General features: G+C 38.9%; 2 protein-coding genes and 1 pseudogene across 5 annotated transcripts in view; 2 read left to right on the forward strand and 1 right to left on the reverse strand.

The window, feature by feature from the left end:
* The first annotated feature begins 611 nt into the window (after nt 1-611).
* On the forward strand, nt 612-7,515 carry LOC114258965 (phosphoglycerate mutase-like protein 1). Its single transcript, XM_082899990.1, has 8 exons — nt 612-688; nt 1,437-1,599; nt 2,622-2,681; nt 2,830-2,918; nt 3,643-3,762; nt 4,429-4,473; nt 4,559-4,866; nt 7,051-7,515. The coding sequence occupies exons 2-7, from the start codon at nt 1,441-1,443 to the stop codon at nt 4,656-4,658; spliced, it is 573 nt and encodes a 190-aa protein (XP_082756116.1). The 5' UTR covers nt 612-688; nt 1,437-1,440; the 3' UTR covers nt 4,659-4,866; nt 7,051-7,515.
* The window catches only part of LOC114317986 (fatty acid amide hydrolase), a 49,904-nt gene continuing 30,201 nt past the window's right edge, over nt 5,042-24,744 (reverse strand). For 2 of the 3 annotated variants that reach the window (XM_082899988.1, XM_082899989.1), the window contains 9 exons: nt 14,691-14,771; nt 14,522-14,605; nt 14,266-14,369; nt 13,886-13,978; nt 8,520-8,588; nt 7,239-7,303; nt 6,296-6,357; nt 5,725-5,820; nt 5,042-5,402 (listed from right to left, as the gene is read on the reverse strand). In XM_082899988.1, coding sequence (XP_082756114.1) covers nt 5,340-5,402; nt 5,725-5,820; nt 6,296-6,357; nt 7,239-7,303; nt 8,520-8,588; nt 13,886-13,978; nt 14,266-14,369; nt 14,522-14,605; nt 14,691-14,771 — 717 coding nt within the window. In that variant the 3' untranslated portion in view covers nt 5,042-5,339. The remainder of the gene's footprint in view (nt 5,403-5,724; nt 5,821-6,295; nt 6,358-7,238; nt 7,304-8,519; nt 8,589-13,885; nt 13,979-14,265; nt 14,370-14,521; nt 14,606-14,690; nt 14,772-24,744) is intronic. The other variant, XR_014347278.1, reaches the window with a different exon arrangement.
* On the forward strand, nt 10,044-13,330 carry LOC145804809 (general transcription factor IIH subunit 2 pseudogene; annotated as a pseudogene). Its single transcript, XR_014347279.1, has one exon. The product of XR_014347279.1 is annotated as a general transcription factor IIH subunit 2 pseudogene (transcript).

A 24,744-nucleotide genomic window follows, 5' to 3' on the forward strand; every position in this document is an offset into this window, starting at 1 on the left:
AACAAAGGGTGGGGAAGCACCACCAAGTAAAGCAGAATATCTGCGTGTTGCCATTTTTTTTTAAAACTGGATTGAACTTTATCACTAGTTTTCAACTAATTTTGAAAATGTTTCTTGTTTTAATAGTAGCTTGTAATTTTTTTTTTTCTTCCTGCTGAAATGTGTAAATTTAGAAGTGGCTACGCAGTAATCATTTTGAGATATCCTATAGAACTTGGAAGAATATTTGACGTTCTCTTGCCCTATTTTGCTAATGGCCTTTCTTTTTAAAGTTACTTTTTGTTTTATGCAGTTTAAAAAATGGATATAGTGGAGGTCCAAGTTTGTACCCATTGCACCCTTGCAAAACTCTTCACATTGTAGGTGTCAAATTCATTTTTTATTTCTATATTTTATAAGAACTATAAAGCATACATGTCGCCTGAATATGTTGATGCACAGCTTCCTTCACTGGGCTGGCAGCAGGTGGGAAACCAATCATTTTTATGTTATTATGCAAACTCATTTGGATAACGAAAAACTTGTAATAAGTGTATTCTTACATATATAGTCCTGACTCCTGAGCAAAATTTTCAGGCTAATGTGAAATTTTTGTACTACTGTAACAGGTTGATAATTTGCGTAGACATGTCCAATCATGTGGCCTTTTTAAGAGCATTGAATTAGTTATCACGTCCCCTTTATTAAGGTATTAATGCTGGTTTTCTGTACTTTTATACATGATATTCTAATTCTACACAATTTTCCATCTCTAATTATTAGATAAGCCTAAAATGTCACTTTTTAATTGAATATTGTTTTCTTAACTTATGGTCAGGACTTGGGATGATGGAAATTTTAGTTACTTGCATGAAAGTGATAATGCTTCTTGAAAAGTGTTAGTATATTTGTAGATATGTGAAAAGGTTCTTGAATGGTTTATTATATCTAGAATGACTTTCTCTGTTATGCACTTGAATGGTTTAGTGACAGTTGGAAAGGCTTTTTTTTGGCCACAAATTGGTTACAAGATACAAAACGCACTTAGAAGTATTTAATTAGGAATTTGAATTTCTGAAATATGAATCTATCAACTTCTAGTTAATACACATAACAGTTATGTTGGATGAATAACCTTTCTTTTGACCAATTCTTAGACTTTTAGAGGTTTTTGATACATGCAAAAGTGTATAGTTTTTTTTTTTTTTTTTTTTTTTGGGGGGGGGGGGGGGGGGGGGGGGTGGATGCCGCATTTTTTAATGAAATTTTATTGTTTATAAAAATATGTTGGATGAATAACAGAGTTGTAGGTTCATCCGTTTATTCCTTGTTTTCAGACCACAGATATTGTGTGTGGATGTTCTTGCTTCGGGATTTTTTTTTTAGAAGTCAGATAAGGCATTCTTTGGTAATTAATTTCTTGCATTGGATTATGGTTACTTACTATGGCATTGCAGGACTATGCAAACGGCTGTTGGAGTATTTGGTGGTGAAGGTTATACAGACAAGATTGATGCACTACCACTAATGGTGGCAAATGCAGGAAATAGTGACCGTCCTGCAATTTCAAGTCTAAATTCCCCACCTATCATTGCAGTAGAGCTTTGTCGAGAACATTTGGTAGGTCATGTATAGAAATATTTGGGTCTTTAATTTGTAGTTTATTTTTCTACTATGTTTGAGCACCATATGTATTTTGCTTTTATTGCTGCAATAGGTAACATTAGGAAAGGAATCTTAAACATGTCTCTCTTTTCAAGTCTCTATAATGTCGTTGATGGCTGAATAGTAAGTTGTGTAGCAAAGTTGAAACTTGTAGGTGTGATTGGAGAAAGTTGGCATGAAGACCAATAGAGAAAACCTTAAAGATCTGTAGGGGAGCTAATCAAAGCTTCTGTAGCTAAGCCATATGCGAGAGAGGGATAATATATAATTATATATTGGTAGATAGTTTAGAAAGCTATTAGCTGTTTTTAAAGATAGGCAAACACTGTATGGAAAGGAAAAACTAATACTTCGAAACATGGCACAATTGTTTATAATTCTTCTTTTAAATGCATATATGCTTGTCAGATGGTTGAATGTATTGTTGTCAGCACTAGGGTTCATTCCTAATTTGCATGAGTAAACCAGGACATTAAGACAGTAGTTTCTAGTAGTTTCATTGTTAACCTTTTATGTGATTATCCATAGTTCCATAGTTCTTTTTAATGCATCTTCTTTTGAAAAAATTGAACTAGAGTTGTACATGATATGAGGTGTTGATGGTCATTTGCATGTGTAATCTGGCCAAGTAGATTTTAGTTCGAAATGAATTTTAGCATATATCTTTTGTGAGAGATTAAAAAGGTCTAGATGAGTTCTTTCTCTCTCCTTTCACATGTGAGGCTTTGATGTGATTTAACCTATATGAGTGAGTTGGCAAGGGTTGCTTAGCCTTCGATTGGGTAATTGTTAGAAACCCCTGATTTTTCTTGCTATAGAGGTAGTTCGGTGTCCATATTTATTAATTCTATAAGGTTAAAACTGAAGCTTCTAGAACTCTTGCTAATCTTGGCATGTAATATCTGGTGTGCTTCTTTTTACCCCCAAAAAAAAAAAATGAAAAAAAGATTTATAACCTGGTTAAAATAATTTTGCAGGGTGTTCATCCTTGTGATAGGAGGAGAAGCATCAGTGACTATCAATGCCTTTTTCCAGCGGTAGATTTTTCACTGGCAAGTATTTTGATATTAGTAATGCTTATGTAAAGTAGTACAAAACATTTGTCTGCAATGCTATCATTACTATCAATTGAACATATTCAAGCATGGTCCTATTTCATTCATAATACCTTTTGTCTTTGTTTAGATAGAAAGTGATGATGATTTATTATGGAAAGCCAATATAAGAGAGACAAAGGAAGAACTTGCAGCTAGGGGAATGGAGTTCACGAACTGGTGAATACCTTTTGATATTCATGTCAATAAAGTGGATTTATTGATTCTTTCTGGATCTTTTAATGCATTTTAAAAGTACTTTAGTCAAATACATGTGAATTAAAGATTGCCCATGAAACTTTAGACTCCAAGACTTTTACCCCAATTATCTTCTCATGTTTCAATATTAAATTATTTAGTATGAAAAAGGAGCTGTCATGGCAAAAAGTGTTTCATTAAATTGTGTATTGGCATCACATGATAATTTCATTTCTGGTGCCTAAATTTATGCACAAGATGCTCAATGTGCTGTCATAATAATTCTCTGTAACCACCTGAAGAACACAGATCCCATTGTGTTGTCCCGAGTTGTATACTTAGCTTGACTCTTATCCTTTTCTATTGCGTTAGGTAGTCTGGTGTACATGTCCTTTTCAACTGAACATCTATAATTCTGTATGTGTAGCTCCATTTCATATCAATTTATTTATTTATTTTTGGTGGATAATTTTCGTCTCTGCTAGTGATGAACATGTATTTAAATGGCTCCCAATAAATAAAAGTTACAATTGTTTTGTTGATTTACCAGATAGATTGTTACCTCCACTCCACTTACTGACCCCACTTGAGTGGGACTTAAAAGGTTTAACTTAGTGTAACTTTGTCAGAACTCAAGCCTTGCCTTTTTTGTACAAAGAATAAGAACTTGAGCCGCCTTCTTGACGATTTCTTTTATTCTATACAGGTTGTGGACACGGAAAGAAAAGGAGATAGCCATCATCACACATAGTGGATTCTTGTTTCACGCACTAAATGGATTCGGCAATGACTGTCACCCTTTGGTTAAGAAAGAAATTTGCAAGCAGTAAGCATCCATGAACCCATTGTTTGCAAGACAATGTGAGTTCTTGTCTTTGTGAAGGATTGATTTTCTTTTCATCTGGGTGGTTAGAACTTCTCTCTCTCTCTCTCTCTCTCTCTCTCTCTCTCTCTCGGTCAACGGTTAGAGCCTGTAATTTCATTAAAAATTTCTCTCCAAGGTGGCTAATATTTTTTGTTTTACTCTTCCTATAGAAACATGGATATTATTGTTTTCTTCTGCTTTGAAAGGCACCAAAAACACCAAAACAAAACACAACAAAACAAAAATAAAATTTCCATTGCTAGAATTGTTTTTCTTGAAGCAAAAAACTAGTACTCAATAATGCTTAGTTTTGATATACTGTAAGTTGTTGACTAGAAAGATGAAACGCTATTGTGCATACGCATTTTCTCAATTTCTTATGTATGTGGTTACTTTCTTTTCTATGCTAAACATTGTTTACTCAAACAGAACAAAAGTAGAAGTCAAAATTATTCTCTGTGAGCTACCAATCATTTCCATAATCTGCTTCTAAAACTTGTAAATTTGGTGCAAATTCATTTCTTTAATATTCTTTTCTCTATTTAAGATTTGAAAATGGAAAAGAAGTAACAGAAAAATTAGCGTCGTAGTCTTCACCTGATTGACTTCTGCAACATGTATCTGCAGTTTTGCAAATTGCGAGCTTTGCTCTATGGTTATTGTGGACAAAAGGTATAAGTTCTCAATTGATTGGCTGCTATATGAATTCCTCTTGGTTGTTCAGGGTCCCGATTTTGATTTCTCTTATATCCTCCAGCATGTCAGGATCATATCCATCGACAACTAATTATCCAGGAAAGATACCCCCTGGTCCTGATCTCCCTAGTGATAGTGTAGACGAGAAGAACTTGAAGTAAGCCAAGCTCAATTCTGGATATGTAAAGAACATCCAATTCTTTAGCTTTCGAGGTGAATGTATTGACTACATGATTCGAATATTCCCGAATATGACAACAAGCATTCCTTTTGTTATGCCATTATGGATTTAAAAAGATTCAACAGTCATTACAGAGGGCCTTCGTTTAGCTCATTTGTCAGGCAGCTCCTTTGGTCGGGGAGATGAAGGTAGCATTATAACTTTTTACTTACCATTGAAATTAACTTATAGTTCCCAATTTTTTAAAGGTATGATACAGAAAATTCTATTTTTGTAACTATAGTTAGAACTCTTGAGTATGGTTAATACCTAAGAATCCCATCTACTTGGGCCCAGAATTCATGGATAATTTGGCCAAACACACACTGAAGGGGACCACCGTTGCCACCAATTTATTTAGTACTTGCAGCTAATAGCAACCTGTAATTTACTCGTCATAATCTTCGTTGAACACGGTTTGTATAATTGAATGGAAGTTTTATAAAAGGTCAAGAATATATATATATATATATATATATATATATATATATTCATACTACAACAAAATGTGATGTTCAAACATGGTATGAAAGGGACGGTCGTTGCCATGAGCAGGCTAGAGATTCCAAAGCAAGTAAACCCTGTGCGTGGCAGGCATGAAGTGAACCCCTCCCTCGTTTCTCTAGTTCCCCTTTAAAATGTCATAAAATGACTGAGGCCTCTTCTTAGATTCAGGACAGAGTTCCTGGAAATGGCGAGATCATCTATATGTTAGTACTTACTCCACTTGCATATTACTTACATACAGATGGGATACTGGTGCTAGTCGTATGTGCCTTTGTGCAGCTTATTGAAAGTTACAAGTCAACAATCAATCAACACCCTTCTTTCCAGCTGTTAGATAATTGGTTTTTTTTTTCTTTTTTAATTTTAAAATCTTGTTTAAGTCATTTGTTAGTCATAAGGTGTAATAGAAGTTGCAATAAATAGCTTCACAGACTCTCAAATTATTATTATTATTATGATAAAACACAATTTAGAGGCTGCAATAACAGTAATTGATGTACCTCCACTGCAGCAGCTAAACGCAAAATTGAAGCTTCAGCCCATGGACGGCCTATTAGTTGTAATCCTATTGGCAGTCCTTGTTTATCATATCCAACCTAAACAATCATCAACAATGAACAGTAATTAAAATGAAATTTCAAATAAATTTGATCCAGTCCTCAACCTGGTGAGAAAAGAAGAGAAATAAATGTCGTTTCTTATTTAGGTGAGAAAAAAAAAAATTGTGTTTTATCACTATTATATTTTGACGGATAAAAGAAAACAAAGTATGTGAAATAAGAATATGAGTGAGATTTATTTATTTTAAATGGACAATTTCAAAATTTTATAACCAATCAACTTGTTTCTCACTAATTCACAATTTTTTGTGAGAAATGAAATAGGCAAAAAAAAAAAAAATGATGTTGTCTTTACTTGCCTAATTTATAAACCAAACACATGACATGAGAAAGTGTTTTCATTATTTATTATCATTTCTCGCCAAGTTAAATCCCCACCAAACATACTGTTAACCTAGTTGAAATACTTTTAAGTCTTAATGCCAAGAGAAAAGGATGCATGTAAACTTACAGGGACAGAAATGGCTGGGAGTCCAAGAAGATTTGCTGCTAAAACAAATCGCATGAGATTACCTGAAAATAACACCACAAACATAAAATATTTTTACAAGAACATAAAGTCACAAAAACTGAAAAAGTGGCAACAACACAGAGTTCCACAAAGATAATTGAGATGATTTTACATGCAATGGAAAATTACATCAACAGTTCAGAGGAACAAAATAATTTGGTTTTTGGCATGCTTGTGGGTATCAGTGACTTTCTAGGGATTGCAGAGATGTGAGATTTTTTGCTCTTCTTGTTTTTCTCTTTCTGGTGGACTTCTTGTCCTCATTTTGTACTTAATCATTTTCTTTAATAAAGTTTCATCGTTCACTGATTGGAAAAAAGTAAAAAATACAAGAGGGCCCCGTGTTCTTACACAAAATTGCATGGTAAAAATAGGAGCACTTGCAATCAGTGCCAAAAGTCTAAAAGCTAATGGCAATGCAATCAACTAGAAGCACTTGCAACTGGCTGAAACAACCATCTTGTGCATTGAACAACCCTACTAATACGAGTTAGTTTACATACATAAAATTAAACCAATAGCAAAAAAAAAAAAAAAAAAAAAATCAAGAATATACACATTAGCACGATGAGACCCACTAAAAGTTATAATTTGCTGTTTTCACCAGAAAATGGGCCTTATCATGCTAACATTTACATTCTTGATACTTTTTTCTGTAGTTTGATTGTGTATGTAAACTTACTCTACTATTGCAGGTGGCAGATTGGTTGCATGCCCTACTACCGCTCTAAAGTGGGATAAAAATATAACTTTTTTACATCACAACTTACATTCATCAAAGATTCAAAGGTGATTCTAGAAGGCAATTCAAAGTATGACATTCAGATTCAAAAAGGCAACATTACTTTCTCATGGTGCAAGTTGAGAGTGATAACCAACTCACCTGAAACTTGCAAATTTGACTCCCCAGATTCAAGAGCTTTTGGAGGTATTACAGGTGCTGTCATGCTGGTAAAAAAAATAGGAGTAAGGAGAGAATTTTGTTGCGTAAATAGAAACTCCTTTTTTTTCAATGTCTCTGCAGATTTCTATAACGACGGTTTTACTCTCAATACTTAGAGAAATTCCATGGTGTTCCTTTGGTTATGGTAACAAGGGCTCTACAACACTATAGAATAATATGGTAATTTCCCACCAAAAAATTGAAGTTTAAAAAGACCCACAAAACTATCTTCCCATAAAAAAATAGGGAAGAACTACAACACAGTGGGATAGAGAAAAAAATTGGAAAAACATGTGGGGTGAAGTTATTCTATAGTAGGGTGAAAGTGGAAAACTGTAAGGCCATGCTTGTTTGGGCGGACTGAATTATGTTGGATTAGTATTCCCATGACTAATAGTTCTAGGACTACAAATCCTTTTGGATTGTGTATCCTATCCTATGTTTGGATTGAGTTAGGATTATAAGGAGGGATTAACAGTCCAGGCTTTGGCTTACTCCTCCAATTTATATCTCACCCCCCTTTGTGGGATTGAATAGTCCATCATATGTGATATAGCATATCCGAATGGATTGTTAATCCGTACTTCAATTGTTCAACCAAACATCAAATTAATAATTTTATTAGACTATTAGTCCAATCCCAAGCTCATGTCCACCCAAACAAACATGGCCTAAGGGTGCAAGTGTCACTTGCACTTCAACAAAAACAAAAAAAAAAAGTGTCGCTTGCACACCTCCATATTTATCACTAGGATGTAATTCTCACTAAAAAATATTTAAAAAATCAACAATTATCAATTGCATCAGCTTTTCTAGATTCTAAACAAGCAAAAAAGCTACTAAAATAAAAAGAAAAAGAAAAAACTACTAAAAAAAACAATTGCCAAACCCACCTTAATAAAGTTGCTGCGACAAAAAATAATTCTTGCTCATAATATAGATGTTCATGGAATATGCAATGACATACACATGAAAACCTGTATTTATATGATTTATATAACAATTGAACTAATACCATACCCCAAAAAAAGAAAGGGGAAAAATAAATAAATAATAATAAAACCTAAAAAAAAAAAAATGAAGTTAAAAAAAAAAAAAAAAAAAAAAAAAAAAACGATGAGCCAAAACCTGGAATGAGAAAGGCCTAAGTGTATGGGATTGCCAAGCACACGAACTTAATTCCAAAATTATGCTTAAAATAAACAGGTGAGCTTCTCATACCCAGTTGTTGGAGTCACTATGACATCAACCTTCTTGAAGATCTCCATGTGGTGGTACATTAACCTTCGTCTGTGAAAAGTAAGATCAAATTGACATAGGCGGTCGACAAAATAAACTGGGACACGAGTAATCTTGTATGTTTTCAGTAAATAAGATCCTATACAAAATGTTTATACTTTGCCGAGAATCTTAGAACAGAAGATGTTAATTCCAAGTAGAGCGTACTGTGGTGAAAATACCAACACATATTGACCATATAGTTGAGCCGAATATAACACAAAAAACAAGATAAACTACAGGATAAGGTGGCAAAGAGAAACAACGATTCCAGCTTTCATGTTCAATGATCGAAACATTAGAGCATTCTAATATTTAGATAACATTACGTAGGATTCCAATACTACAGATATCTGTGGGATTGAAAATCACAGCAGTATTCGCCACTACATACTGTTCCATCCCATATCAATCTTTATAATTCATTATGGTGGAATTACGTGTGTCATAAAACATGAATGTGACAGGTACCTAACACTTCCAAAAATTTCATTTTTCATCAATTTTTCCACTCAAAAACTATAAGCTAGATCTATGCTTTCAGGTATCAAAGCTTTGCCATAACTTCGCTTTGCCATAACTTCTATATACCTAAAATACAACAAACACCCCCCCCCCCCCCCCCCCAAAAAAAAAAAAAATCCATTCTCAGAGCTTAACTGCTTTAAATAACTGCCATAATTATTTTAAATTCGAAACACGTTGTGAGTGCCCACACCTCTAGTAGCAAGATATGAGCTCAATTCTTAGAATTTGATAGGTCAAATATTATGTCACTTGTGCACTATCTTTTCTCATAGTTCATTCAGCTGCACCAACAATGGATATTTGACGACATTTGTTTGTACCGATGATCTATCAATTTGAATCTCACTGGAATCATGAAAGTAGAGAGAACCAATAATGAAAAGTACTTCTAGTGACTCCCTCCCACACAATTCTCCTAATGCTTAAAGAAATCAATATACAGCACAATGTTCTTGAGAAGTCTTTCAAGCGGCTAAAATTTACTAAAATTGTTAGCATTTATAAAGTGGGTCTTGATAATGAATATGCTTAGTTTTAAAGGGTTTAATATTGAAAAGAGTAAATTCACAGCTTAGATAACCAATTCCCCCTATACAGTGAGAATACACCCCAATAACACTACACTGATACCACAACCGTTACCTAGATTGATACTGTTATTTAGACCATGCAACCATTGATCTCCAATGGATGAATGAGAACTATCTATCACAATGAATCATTAAACATTCCACCTTTCTTCACAAACTTCATTTTTTCAAAAAAATTTTTTTGTTTTGAAAAAAGAAAGTTTTTTATTTTTTTATTTTTAACTTCAGCTGCACATTTCAGTAAAGGGAAACTTTGCATTGAGAAAATGCTTCAGAAATTTTAACGTTATTATCTTGATCATTGCCATCCAAACTTAACCCACCTATTTTGTGGTTTGATGCACAGATTGCATTATGTTAGAATTTCCCATCTTTACCTTCACCTACTCCACTACACACTCCACTTCACCTACCTCCACTTCACCACACACTCCACTTCACCTAACCCACTATCACCTCCACTACACCTACTACCACATTTTCTTCTATATATAGATTGTATAGGAATTGTAATTGAATGAATCTTGTAATACATCAATGTATCAGATCAATCAATCAATAAATACATTCTTACATGGTATCAGAGCAAAGTTAAGAAGCTAATAATTCTGCTTCACCGGCGGGCGGCAGCCTCGCCTTGGCCGCCCGCCGGACCTCTACACATGCCTTTACTCTCTCTCTGCCATCCCCTTTTTCAGTTTGTCTATGAGTTCGTCACACTTCCAGACCAGTTTTCTCCCTCGTGGATCCTCACTCCCACGGAAAATTCTACTCACATAATCAAGTTCTCTTATCAGTGCTTCCCGATCCCAGTCTTGATCGCGACAAGAATTTCTAGCTGGACCCTCTCTACCATGCTCAGTATCGTCGGCGGCTGCGCTCTCTCTCCTCCTCTTCAACCGGCTCTCGTATTCAGAAGGGCCTCATTCGCTACCTTTACATTGTTGTTGACCTCTCCAGGGCGGCTGCAGAGATGGATTTCAAACCAAGCCGAATGGTTGTAGTTGCCAAACAAATTGAGGCTTTCATTAGGGAGTTCTTTGACCAAAATCCACTGAGTCAAATTGGCCTGGTAACTATAAAAGATGGGGTTGCTCAGTGTCTAACAGATCTTGGTGGAAGTCCTGAGTCCCATGTTAAAGCTCTGATGGGTAAGTTGGAGCGTTCTGGTGATTCCTCTCTTCAAAATGCCCTGGATCTTGTTCATGACTATTTATGTCAAATCCCATCATATGGTCACCGTGAAGTTTTTTTTTTTGTATTCGGCCCTTAGTACTTGTGATCCTGGGGATATAATGGAGACCATCCAGAAATGCAAGAAATCTAAAATAAGGTGTTCAGTGATCGGTCTATCAGCAGAAATCTTTATATGCAAATATCTCTGCCAAGAAACTGGTGGATCATACTCTATCGCGTTGGATGAGTCTCACCTAAAAGATTTGGTGCTAGAGCATGCACCGCCACCCCCAGCAATAGCAGAATTTGCAATTGCAAATTTGATCAAGATGGGATTTCCACAGAGGGCAGCAGAGGGCGTCATCTCAATTTGTTCATGTCATAAAGAGGCTAAGGTTGGTGGGGGCTACACTTGTCCAAGATGCAAAGCACGCGTTTGTGAATTGCCTACTGAATGTAGAATTTGTGGCCTGACCCTTGTTTCTTCTCCCCATTTGGCGATGTCATTTCACCATCTCTTCCCAATAACACCATTTGATGATGTGTCTCCTTCCACCCTTTCAAAGAAACCACACCACTTACTCTTGTTCCCCACCTTTTGCACACACCCATCTCCCTTTTCATTTTTTAAATCAATCCTCCACTCACCACTATCATCACATTTTCCCACTTTTTCAAACCCACTTTAATTTCTCTCCTTTTTCCTTACTTTCTTCCACCCACGATTTCACCATTTTCTTTTCTTTTAATATATATATATATATATTATTTAAAAAAAAAAAAAAAAAAAAAAAAAAAAAAAAAACAGCATTACACAAAACAGCATTCACAAAACAGCATTCACCAAATTACACCAACAACATTCCACCACCTTGTCATTTTATTCATGTCAGGGGCTCAACCCGATCACACTTTTACACCACCACAAAAAAAAAAAAAAAAATCAACCACATCCACAGGCGGGATTTTGCTTCTCTACTCTGCTGCAGGTCTCTTCTTCTTGCCTCCGTCCTGAGCAGCCCTTGACGGTGTTGCCTCCGTGTTTCCTTGTCCACCGAGCACGTTCACTCCCCCAAACTCTTCTACTGCAGCATATGGCGGACCTCCAAATCGGAACATCACGGTGGCCTTCCGCTTCAGCTCTTTGTTTTCTGCCTTCAGCACACTTATCTCTGCTCGCGCATCCTTATACATGCGTTGGAGCAGAGCCAGTTGGCCGTTCAAATGCTGCACCTCATTTGTTCTACTCTGCAGCCGGTTCGACAAATTTGTAACCGCAGTCATGGTTTCCACACATGACTTCAGTGTATATTGATTGGCTTCAACATCTGACTGCCCTGCCATTCTTTGCTCCACAGCCCGCATCGGAAAGTTCAACGGAGCAAACTCCGGGGCGCTTGGTTGAGTTTCCAGTGCCACCGCACCAGTTCTCTCTCTTGTTGACTCGTTGAGGTCGGGAAAGAGGGTGAGCAGTCCACGGGAAGACGAAGATGAAGCCATTTTCTGGGCAATAGAGTGTTATACAGAATCTCTCTCAGAAATCTCTCTCAGAATATCTCTCACAGGTGTTTTTGCCTCAGCCTCAGCCTCTGTCTTATAGCCGAGGCAGCCACGCGCATCGCGCGCCTCTTGCCACCAGCCGACAAACGGGCACGCAAGCCAAGGCGCCCACGTGCCTCGCCATCATGTCCGGCACACCTTTTGATGAATTGGGCACGCCTTTTGATGGCACGCCTTTTTAAAAATTGAGCGCACCTTTTAAGGATGCGATTTTTTATGGGTCCGACAAGACTCTGTAAACTGTCCCGACATTGATTCCGGTTAGTTTCTACAAGGGTCCAGCAAGACTCCGTAAACTGTCACAACATTGTCTTCTACAACGGTCCGACATGACCCCATAAACTGTCTTCTACAACGGTCCGACATGACCCCATAAACTGTCTTCTACACACGGTCCGACATGACCCCATAAACTGTTTTTCTACAACGGTCCGACATGACCCCATAAACTGTCTTCTACAACGGTCCGACATGACCCCATAAACTGTCTTCTACAGCGGTCTGACACCCCCATACAGTGTCCTCTACAACGTTATGACACCACCATTCAGTGTCTTCACCAACGGTCTGACACGACCATACAGTGTCTCCTATCCTTTTTTATTTTTATGTCTTTTCTTGTTTTGTTACTCTCTCCAAACTCAAGTTGGTTAGTTTCTCTCCTCCTTGAGTTTGCGGGGGGCTGTTAAAATTTCCCATCTTTACCTTCACCTACTCCACTACACACTCCACTTCACCTACCTCCACTTCACCACACACTCCACTTCACCTAACCCACTATCACCTCCACTACACCTACTACCACATTTTCTTCTATATATAGATTGTATAGGAATTGTAATTGAATGAATCTTGTAATACATCAATGTATCAGATCAATCAATCAATAAATACATTCTTACACATTATGCAAATCTTGCCATTTAAAGCCAAATCTTCCATTAGTTTGTTGGCTTTGTGATCCAACATTCTTGTTAGAGGACTAATGAAAAAAATAACAGGAAAAAGATGACCATCAACATTAGAAAAGTATATTACATTTGAAGGTACAAAACTGTAAAGCGCCTATATCCTACTTCAAACAGCTTAAACCATAATTAACAGTGTAAGAACAAGAAATAGCCAATCTCCCATTAGTTTCTGCTTAGTCTACCCTTTCAAAGCCACATCTTCCATTAGTTTGTTGACTTTTGGGTCCAGCATTCTTGCTAAAGACTTGTAAAGAGAAGAACAAGATAAAAAATTGAACATGTAATTTAGATAAATATTTACTACATTTTAAATACAAAAAACTGTGAAGTGTTGATATCCTAGTTCAAACAGCTAAACCATTAGTCATTATTACTAACAACCCAATAAAAAAAATGCAATACAGTAACATCTAAAGTCATCTACAAACTTGCAGTTGCATGTTTCCATTAACATTTCATTTATACTGACAAAATTTTGCCTCACCTAAGACGCTGGGCAGCAACATAGTCTGAAGCTGAGAATGACCGGAAAAGGGCCAGATTAGTGCGAGTGTCGTAAGTAAGTTTCCCACCTTTCCTATACAAAGAGAGAAGAGCAAACTATATAATCCAAAATCATTTTGAATAGAAATTCAGTGTAAAAGTTTTGTTTGTATATCACTAGTCTAGTCCAAATTACGAAATAATCCTTCCAAAACAATAGAAAGTTGGTCATCATTTTCCACATTCTTTTTGGCTGAACCCAGAGTCTTGCTAGAGAAATGGTTATTTCCCCTTTGAGGCTGTGGATGCAGCGAAAAAAGTTGTGGGAAAACCAATCTGACATGCAAATAAGGAAACCTACAAAAAGGTAAAGAAACATACCCATCCTCACAGTCAGGAGTTAATGAGCATAATGATTCAGAACCAATTGAAACAATATGAGCCAAGCGCATCTCAGCCAGCTCAGGTACCACAATCTCCATTGCCTTCCAAAATGAAGAGCAAATGCAGTTGAATTTAGAAGAAAGTAAATATAAATTTGTACTAATCCTAATATCAATGTAGATAGTTTGTGTCATGAACAATAACCATGAATGAGAAAGACAATACAAGCACATAATAGGGGTCATGGACTTACTTTGCACCCATGCTTTTCTGAAAGTAGATTAAGAATGCTTTCACACTTTTCAGAAATATCAGTTGAGAATACATCATTAAACCACTGCACAAGAATAGCCACATATGATTATATGATATCCAAGAACGACAACATTAATCATGCTTCAGTAAATGAAGAAAGTGATCACCTCTGTATACTTCCCTAATCGCATTGATCCCAAAGCATTTGAACTCTCATATGATGATAAATTTGGCAGACAAGGGAGGGCCTACAAAGAAGGTGTTAACAGTGACAGTATAATATACATTTATCAACAAACAAAAAAAGTATAAGTTCGAATGAATAATGAAGAAATTTAGGGTTAGGGTTTATAGGGTTTAAGAGGAAGAAGAAGACGAGAAAGAGAGATTTTATATATCTGGAATTGAAATATTAAACTCTACATCAGCAAAATATATATATAAACCCTAATATAGTGAAATGACCATCATACCCTCAACTTAAGTAAATATTAACAGAAGGACAATAAAGAAATAAACCAGAAAATAACTATTCTAATACTACCCCTCAAGCTGGAGCATAGAGGTCAAGCATGCCCACCTTGATGAATAAACGATGAAATGAAGACCGAGACAAAGGTTTAATGAGAATATCACCCAATTGATCTTCAGAACAAACATAAGGAGTCACAAGTTACTTGCGTAGTAAGGGATCAAGGATAAAATGACAATCAATTTCGATATGTTTAGTTCATTCATGGAACACGGGATTATCGGCAATAAAGATAGCAGCCTGATTATCACAAAACATACTCATACAGGAGTGGGAACATAAAAAACCAAAATCCCGAAGAAGAGATTGAACCCAGAGCGCCTCAGAAGCAGTATGGGCCATGGCACAATACTCAACCTCGGCAATAGAACGAGCAACAACAAGTTGTTTCTTGCTATGCCAAGTAATAAGATTACCACCAACAAAGGTACAATAACCCGAGATGGAATGACAGTCAGTACTATTACTAGCCCAATCAGCGTCACTGAAGCCAGTGACAGATAACAAGGAAAATGGGCAATATAGCAAATAGCGAAGAGAAACAATTCCTAAGAAAGGGGAGAGAAACATACTTTCGTTGGGAGAGAAACAATTCCTGTGAAGGGGGAGCAACTTCAATCCCAAGAAAATAGCAAAGATGACTAAGTCTTTGGTGTGAAATAATTGGCCCAAATACTGCTTCAAATCAACAATACCAGTGGAGTCACTCCCAAAAATGATTATGTCATCGACATAGACAATAAGAACAATACTCCCAGGAGACGAGTGTTGAACAAAGACAGAATGATCAAAAATGGAACGGCAAAAAACCAGAGGCAAGCCCAGCAACACTGAAACGATCAAACTAGGCACAAGGGGACTGCTTGAGACCATACAAGACCTTCCACAATCGACAAACAAGATGCTCATGACTGGGAACAACATAGCCAGGAGGCTGATCCATATAGACCTCTTGGAGATCGCCATGAAGAAAGGCATTCTTGATATCAGGTTGATACAAAGATCAAGACTGACTAATTGCAACGGAGAGAAGGATCCGAACAGAATTAAGACGTGCCACAAGAGAGAAAGTCTCCAAGTAATCAACACCATAGGTTTGTGAGTAGCCTTTGGCTACCAGGCAAGTCTTAAGCTGCTTAATTGTCCGATCAAGAAGATGCTTAACAGTATAAATCTAATGACAATCCACAACACTAGATTTTCCATAAGGTAAAGGGGTAAGTTCCCATGTTCGATTCTAATAACGGGCATGCATTTCCTCATCCATTGCATGCTTCCAACCGAGGATGAACATAGTGTTAATGTAAACCCACCTACTCCACCTACTCCACCTACTCCACTACACCTACACCTACTCCACTCTCCACCCACATCTCCTATATAATGTACATACAATATATCAATCAATAATACATCAATTTTAACATGGTATCAGAGCAGGTTTAGAACCTAGTATTTTTGCTTCAGCGGCGGGCAGCAACTTCGCCTTGGCCGCCCGCCGGACCTCAACCTAGTCCGCTAGAATTCTCTTTATAGATATAGATTGTATGATGCAGGCGCTCCCTAGACATTGAGCGTCCCACCTACACCAACCTTAACCGTTTGGTTTCTCAGGATCCACTTCATGCTTTCATCTTATGCCTCTGTTATCTCAGCCGAGAAAGCCTATCACGAGCAGCTTTCAGTAGCAGAGATCACCAACAGTGCATTATCACCAACAGTGCATTCGAACCTTCATCAATGATGGCCAAGTGTGACCCGCGCCATGGCAAGTACATGGCTTGTTGTTTGATGTACAGAGGCGATGTGGTTCCCAAAGATGTGAATGCTGCCGGCGGTTGCTACCGAACATGTAGATCGCGGCGGCGTCCGGCCATCTCCCCAGATCTCCACCTCTGTTGTTGAACTGTCCTCCTCGACCATGAGGCCATGGAAGCTGTTCTGTTACTATTCTTATCTGCAGTGTTAGTAAACTCGAACGCCCAAGAACTACCTTTCTCTCTCTCGGAGGTTCTCTCTCTCATTTCTTTTTGATTGGATCCAAAAAAAAAAAAAAAAAAAAAAAAAAAAAAAGAAAGAAATTTCTTATCAGCCGTTGGAGGTAGACAGCTACGGGCAGCATCTTCTCTCGGGCTCTCTGGCTCTCTCTATCTCGCATGGGCTGCACTATCTTCTCTCTCTAGGGGGAGTCAAGGCTGTGTGGCTGGGTTTGGTGATGCCTATGTGAAATCAATCCTCATCAACACAGCGATATCTCTGTGTGCTGGGTCTTTGACTCAACACATGCTCTCTTTCTGCCCGTGCACCCCCCGAGGGACAGCAAATGCTGTGTTGTTTTTGAGAAGAGTCAGAAAACTTGCATCGCAGTAATCTCGCGCATCCTTATACATGCGTTGGAGCAGCGCCAGTTGGGCGTTTAACTGCTGCACCTCATTTGTCCTACTCTGAAGCCGGTGCAACAAGTTTGTGACTGCCGTCATGGTCCCCACACATGACTTCAATGTATACTGATTGGCCTCCACATCCGATTGCACTACCATTCTTTGCTCCACAGACCGCATCGGAAAGTTCAACGGAGCAAAACCAGAGGCGCTTGGTTGAGGTTCAAGGGCAATCGCACCAGTTATCTCTCTTGTGGACTCGTTGAGATCTGGAAAGAGCATGAGCAGACCACGGGAAGAAGAGGCCATTTTCTGGGCACCAGAGTGTTACAGAGTCTCTCTCTCAGAACACGAAGAGTTTTTCAGAGGTTTTTTAGTCGGTTTTTTGTCTCAGCCTCTGCCTCAGCCTCAGCCTCAGCCTCAGCCTCCGTCTTGGTTAAATAGCCAAGGCAGACAAGCGCATCGTGCGCCGCTCGGCGCTAGACGACAACATGGGTGCGCAAACCAAGGTAGTCACGCGCATCGCCATAATGTCCGGCACACCTTTTTATGGATTGAGCACGCCTTTTGATGGCACGCCTTTTAAAAGATTGGGCACACCTTTTGAGGACGCGACTTTTGAGGGCTCGATATATATATCCATGTATATCTTTTGGGCAGCCTATATACACACTCATACAGTGTCTTCTACAACGGTCAGCTTTATCAATCCCTTTGTTTCAACCTCAAATAGGTTTCTATCTTCACACCTATTTGAGTTTGAGGGGGGGTTATACATATATCATGTATCATGGTGAGCACGGTTACACACCATAGGAACCACCCAAGCCACCCCATGGCGCACTCCCTAAGTCGCCCCCTTGGTGCACCACCACAATCTGCTACCCTAAGTCGCCCCCTTGGTGCACCACCACAATCTACTACAACGGTCCAACACAACCATATCGTGTCTTCAACAACAATTTGACATAACCATAAACTGTTTTCTACAACAACGGTCTGACACGACCACACAGTGTCTGCTACATCGGTTCGGCATGACCTCGTAAACTGTCCTGCTACATCAGTCCGGCATGACCTTGTAAATTGTCCTGCTACAACGGTCCGACATGACCCCGTAAACTGTCTTCTACACCGGTCCGACATGACCCCATAAACTATTTTCTACATCGGTCTGACACGACCACACAGTGTCTGCTACATCGGTCCGGCATGACCTCGTAAACTGTCCTGCTACAACGGTCCGACATGACCCCGTAAACTGTCTTCTACACCGATCCGACATGACCCCATAAAAGTGTCTCCTACAACGGTCTGACACGACCATACCATGTCTCCTATCCTGTTTTATTTTATTTATCAGTTTACTTTCCTATTTTGTTACTCTCTTCAAACTCAAGTTGGTTAGTTCCTAACCTCCTTGAGTTTGAGGGGGGCTGTTAATGTAAACCCACCTACTCCACCTACTCCACTACACCTACACCTACTCCACTCTCCACCCACATCTCCTATATAATGTACATACAATATATCAATCAATAATACATCAATTTTAACACATAGCCTGCTGATAGAAGCGGGTAATGAGAATACTAGACAAGTTACAAGCAAAGGAGTGAAGACCAGGAGAGAAGTGACCATAAGAAACAAAATTAGCAATAGGATGTTGAGTGCAAGTACGTTGATGGAACAGGGGAGTCATCAGAGGGCACATCAGCAGATGGAACAAGGGAGTCAAGAACCTCAGACGAACGGGACGAACTGGTTGGGTTATAAGATGCAATGCGACAAGCTTAAGACAGTTGATAAACCTGCAAAGGAGTGGTAATAGGAAGACTAGAGAGAGAGGATATAAAAGTAGAGGAAGGAACACAAGACGAAAGAGTAGGGGTGAGAGAAGCTGGCTCCCCCTCAGGACAAGAGAGAAGATCAATGTATACCTATTGCCCAGAAGAGGAGAAAAAAGGAGTGGACTCAAAAGAGGTAACATCAGCACTAACAAACTATCGACGTGACTTGGGATGATAACATCGATACCCTTTCTGAGTACACGAGTAGCCTAAGAACACACACTTGTGAGCACAAAGAGATAACTTGTCTAAGCCGGGTTCAAGAACATGGCAAAAGGCCACACAACCAAAAACACAAGGTGATAAGGGGAAAGGAGACGATGTGGGATATAACTAAAATAGGGAGACGTGTACAACACTAGAAGGCATACAGTTAATAAGAAAACAAGCTGTGAGAACAACATCGCCCCAAAATTGTTTAGGAACATGCATATTAAACATCAGTGTGCGAGCAATATCTAACAAATGACGGTGTTTACTCTCTATAACACCATTTTGAGGAGATGTATGACAACAACTAGCCTGATGAATAATACCACGAGCATCGCAAAAGGTAGTCACAATAGACTGCACATATTCTAAGGCATTATCAGACCAAAATATCTTAATACGTTTCACTTAGAAAATATGAAGAAGAAGAACTCCGAAAATATGAGGAAGAAGGAATATATTTCAGTTATATTCAAAACTTCTTATCTTACAAGACCAAATGACACTCCTTATATAGGAGATATTACAAACATCATCATAACCCATTATATGCCACTTACATATTATATATTACCACTATCTACCACTATCATATTATATACATGCCACTATCTACCACCAACACCACTATCATATTCTATACATGCCACTATCTACAACCAACACCACTATCATATTATATGCATGAACACAATTTCCAGCACTCCCCCTCAAGCTGGTTTGAAGATATCTTCCATAGCCAGCTTGCTAGTCAGCTTATCAAATTGCTTCTTGTGTAGTCCCTTCGTTAGCACATCAGCTAATTGTTCACCTGTTGGAAGGTAGGTCATACAGATTATGCCAGCATTGATTTTCTCCTTGATGAAATGTTTATCCACTTCTATATGTTTGGTGCGATCATGTAGAACTGGATTATGAGCTATAGATATAGCTGCTTTGTTGTCACAATAGACCTTCATAGGTGTCGGGTGAGAAAGCTTTAATTCTTCAAGAATTCTTTTAATCCACATTACTTCACAGATTCCATGGGCAACAGCTCTGAACTCTGCTTCTGCACTACTTCTAGCTACCACATTCTGTTTTTTACTCCGCCAAGTAACTAGGTTCCCACCTACAAAGGAGCAGTATCCGGATGTTGATCTCCTGTCTGTAACACTTCCTGCCCAGTCTGCATCTGTGTATATTTCAACTTGAAGATGTCCATGTTTCTTGAATAGTAAGCCTCTCCCTGGAGTTCCTTTCAAATATCTTAAGATCTTATAAACGGCCTCAAAGTGCTCTGCCCCTGGTGAGTGCATGAACTGACTTACCATGCTGACTGCAAAGGCAATATCAGGCCGCGTATGAGACAAGTAAATCAATTTCCCTACAAGTCGCTGATATTGTTCTCTCTCTTTGACTTCTTCAGCCTTAGCAGCTTGTAACTTCAAGTTAGGCTCGATCGGAGTCTCCGCCATCTTACAACCAAGCATACCTGTTTCTCCAAGGAGATCAAGAACATATTTTCTCTGATTAACGAATATACCTTCCTTGGATCTTGCAAATTCCATTCCGAGGAAATACTTGAGGGCTCCCAGATCCTTAATGTGAAATTCTTTTGCGAGTTTCTCTTTGAGGGCTGCTAACTCTGCTTCATCATTACCAGTTAAAATGATGTCATCAACATAAACAATCAAAATTGCAATTTTACTGTTTTTTGAATGTTTATAAAATATTGTGTGATCTGCTTGACTCTGCGAGAAGCCACAACTGATAACTGCCTTCCCAAAGCGTTCAAACCACGCTCTTGGTGATTGTTTGAGTCCGTATAATGACTTGTTCAATCTGCATACTCTGTCACTTCCAAGTCTCTGCTCAAATCCCGGCGGTAGGCTCATGAACACCTCCTCTTCAAGATCACCATTGAGAAATGCATTTTTAATGTCAAGTTGATGTAGAGGCCAATCTGAATTTACTGCAAGAGATAACAGTACTCTGATGGAATTTATTTTAGCAACAGGAGCAAACGTCTCCTGATAGTCGATCCCATAAGTTTGAGTGAAGCCTTTAGCTACCAGTCTCGCCTTGTATCTCTCAACGCTTCCATCTGCGTTACATTTTATCGTAAACACCCATTTACACCCAACTGTTTTCTTGTCTTTGGGTAGATCAACTATCTCCCAAGTACCACTTCTCCTTAAAGCATTCATCTCCTCCATGACTGCTAATTTCCAATTCGGATCATCCAATGCTTCCTGTATATTCCTTGGAACAAACAAGTGTGAAATCCTAGATGTGAAAGCTCTATGGTTTTTAGACAGTCTTTGATAGGAGAGGTAATTTGCAATAGGATGTTTAATGCAATTTCGGACACCTTTCCTAATTGCTATAGGTACATCAAGGTCGGAAATAGAAGGAATAGGATTACCTAAAATTTCGATGCCAGAACTCGGGTGGACATTCGGGTCATTAGGATGGACATTCGGGTCATTATTCCTCAGATGAAATCGCTTCCTAGTATAAACCTGAAACTCAGGATTTAGATCATTTTGTAGTACTTCTCCCCCTAAACAAGAATCTTCTTGACTAGGCACCATAGAACTTGGTTCTCCTAAGTGATCATTATCAGACAGATGTGATTTTTGTGTAGGATAAATGACATTGGGGAGTGGGATAGAAATATCCCAAAAACGGTCTTCTACTCCACTTGTCTCCCCCTGAAGAGAAGTGTTGGGGAAATAGGATTTTGTTTCCACAAATGACACATCCATACTCACATGAAATTTCTTGTTTTGAGGATCGAAGCACTTATACCCCTTTTTGTTTGAGGAATAACCCAAAAAAACACATTTTATAGCACGGGGGTCAAGTTTTGAACGAAATTGACTGGGAACATGAACATAGGCAGTACATCCAAAAACTTTGGCGGGTAAATCAGAAAACAACCTCGTGTCAGGAAAAAAAGTTTTGAGACAATCAAAAGGTGTTTTGTATGTTAACACCTTTGTAGGCATCCTGTTTATCAAATAAGAGGCTGTTAAAATTGCTTCACCCCATAAATATTTAGGAACATGCATGTAAAACATTATAGCACGTGCTACTTCAAGTAGATGTTTATTTTTTCGTTCTGCAATGCCATTTTGTTGAGGGGTATCCCGACATGTAGATTGATGAAAAATCCCATTTTTTTCCAAAAACTCACCCAACTGCTCTGTAAGAATTTATGTATTATTGATTGATGTTTATTGATATCTATTACAATGATTCATGATTCTTATATATAGAAGAGGGTGAGTGTGTAGTAGGTAAGGAGTAGGTGAAGTGGAGGTGGTAGTGGTGTAGTGGGTTAGGTTTAGTGGAGTAGGTGAGGTGGTAGTGGTGTAATGGGTTAGGTTTAGTGGAGTAGGTTTAAGTGGGTGAAGTAGGTGGAGAGTAGGTGGATTTTAACAGCCCCCCGCAAACTCAAGGGGGATAGGAACTAACCAACTTGAGTTTGGAGAGAGTAACAAAACAAGAAAATACATAAAAATAAAAGAGGATAAGAGACACTGTATGGTCGTGTCAGACCATTGGTGAAGACACTGGATGGTGGTGTCATAACGTTGTAGAGGACACTGTATGGGGTGTCATAACCATGTAGAGGACACTGTATGGTGGTGTCATAGCGGTGTAGAGGACACTGGATGGCGGTGTCAGACCGATGTAGAAGACAGTTTATAGGGTCATGTCGGACCGTTGTAGCAGACACTGTGTGGTCGTCTCAGACCGATGTAAAAGACAGTTTATGGGGTCATGTCGGACCGATGTAGAAGACAGTTTACGGGGTCATGTTGGACCGTTGTAGCAGACAATGTTGTGACAGTTGTTGTGACAGTTTACAGAGTCTTGTCGGACCCATAAAGGAGCTAACCGGAATCAATGTCGGGACAGTTTACAGAGTCTTGTCGGACCCATAAAGGAGCTAACCGGAATTAATGTCGGGACAGTTTACAGAGTCTTGTCGGACCCATAAAGGAGCTAACCGGAATCAATGTCGAGAACCGGAATCAATGTCGGGACAGTTTACAGAGTCTTGTCGGACCCCTAAAAAGTCGCACCCTCAAAAGGTGTGCCCAATCTTTCAAAAGGCGTGCCATCAAAAGGCGTGCCCAATCCATAAAAAGACGTGCCATCAAAATGCGTGCCCAATCCATAAAAAGACGTGCCATCAAAATTTGAGCCGGAGACGCGGCGAGGCACGTGAGCGACAGAGTGGCGTGTCGGCCGCGTCGTCAGTGTCGATATAAACCAATGCGGAGGCTGTGCTTGAGGCAGAAGCGAAAACAAAAAAACCTGGGAAAAAACTTCTGAAAAACTCTTCATTTTCTGAGAGAGATATTCGTTTTTCTGAGAGATTGCCTCTAAGAGCTGCAAATCTTGAAACACTCCCCTTCCGAACATTATCAGTCTGAAATTGCTATTTCGCTGAAACATTCAGCAACCCAAAAAACATGGCCTCTTCTTCCCGCTCAGCTACCCAGAATATGGCCTCTTCATCTCGTGGTCTACTCACTCTCTTTCCCGACCTCAACGAGTCAACAAGAGAGATAACTGGTGCGGAGGCCCGTGAACCTCAACCAAACACCTCTGGTTTTGCTCCGTTGAACTTTCCGATGCGGTCGGTGGAGCAAAGAATGGCAGTGCAGTCGGATGTGGAGGCCAATCAGTATACATTGAAGTCATGTGTGGAAACCATGACTGCGGTTACAAATTTGTCGAACCGGCTGCAGAGTAGGACAAATGAGGTGCAGCAGTTAAACGCCCAACTGGCTCTGCTCCAACGCATGTATAAGGATGCGCGAGCAGAGTTAAGTGTGCTAAAGGCGGAAAATAAGGAGCTGAAGCGGAAGGCCACCGTGATGTTCCGATTTGGAGGTCCACCGTATGCTGTAGTGGAGGAGCAGGGAGGAGGCAACTTGCTTGGTGGTCTAGGAAGCACGGAGGCAACACCGGCAAGGACCACCCAGGACGGAGGCAAGAAGAAAAGACCGGCGGCTGAGTAGAGAAGAAAAATCCCACTGTGGGTGTGGTAGTTTTGTTTTTTTTTGTGTGGGTTTTCTTCTTTTTTTTTTTTTTTTTTTTTTTTGATGTAAAAGTGTGATCGGGGTTGATCCCCTGATATGAATAAAATGACAAGGTTGTGGAATGTTGTTGGTGTTATTTTGTGGTGTTGTTTTGTTTAATAAGAAAAATAAAATAAAAGAAAATAATGGATAAAGAAAATAGAGAA

Source organism: Camellia sinensis, chromosome 12 (assembly GCF_055761805.1).
Source record: "Camellia sinensis isolate YWXY chromosome 12, ASM5576180v1, whole genome shotgun sequence".
NCBI classification, from domain to species: Eukaryota; Viridiplantae; Streptophyta; class Magnoliopsida; order Ericales; family Theaceae; genus Camellia; species Camellia sinensis.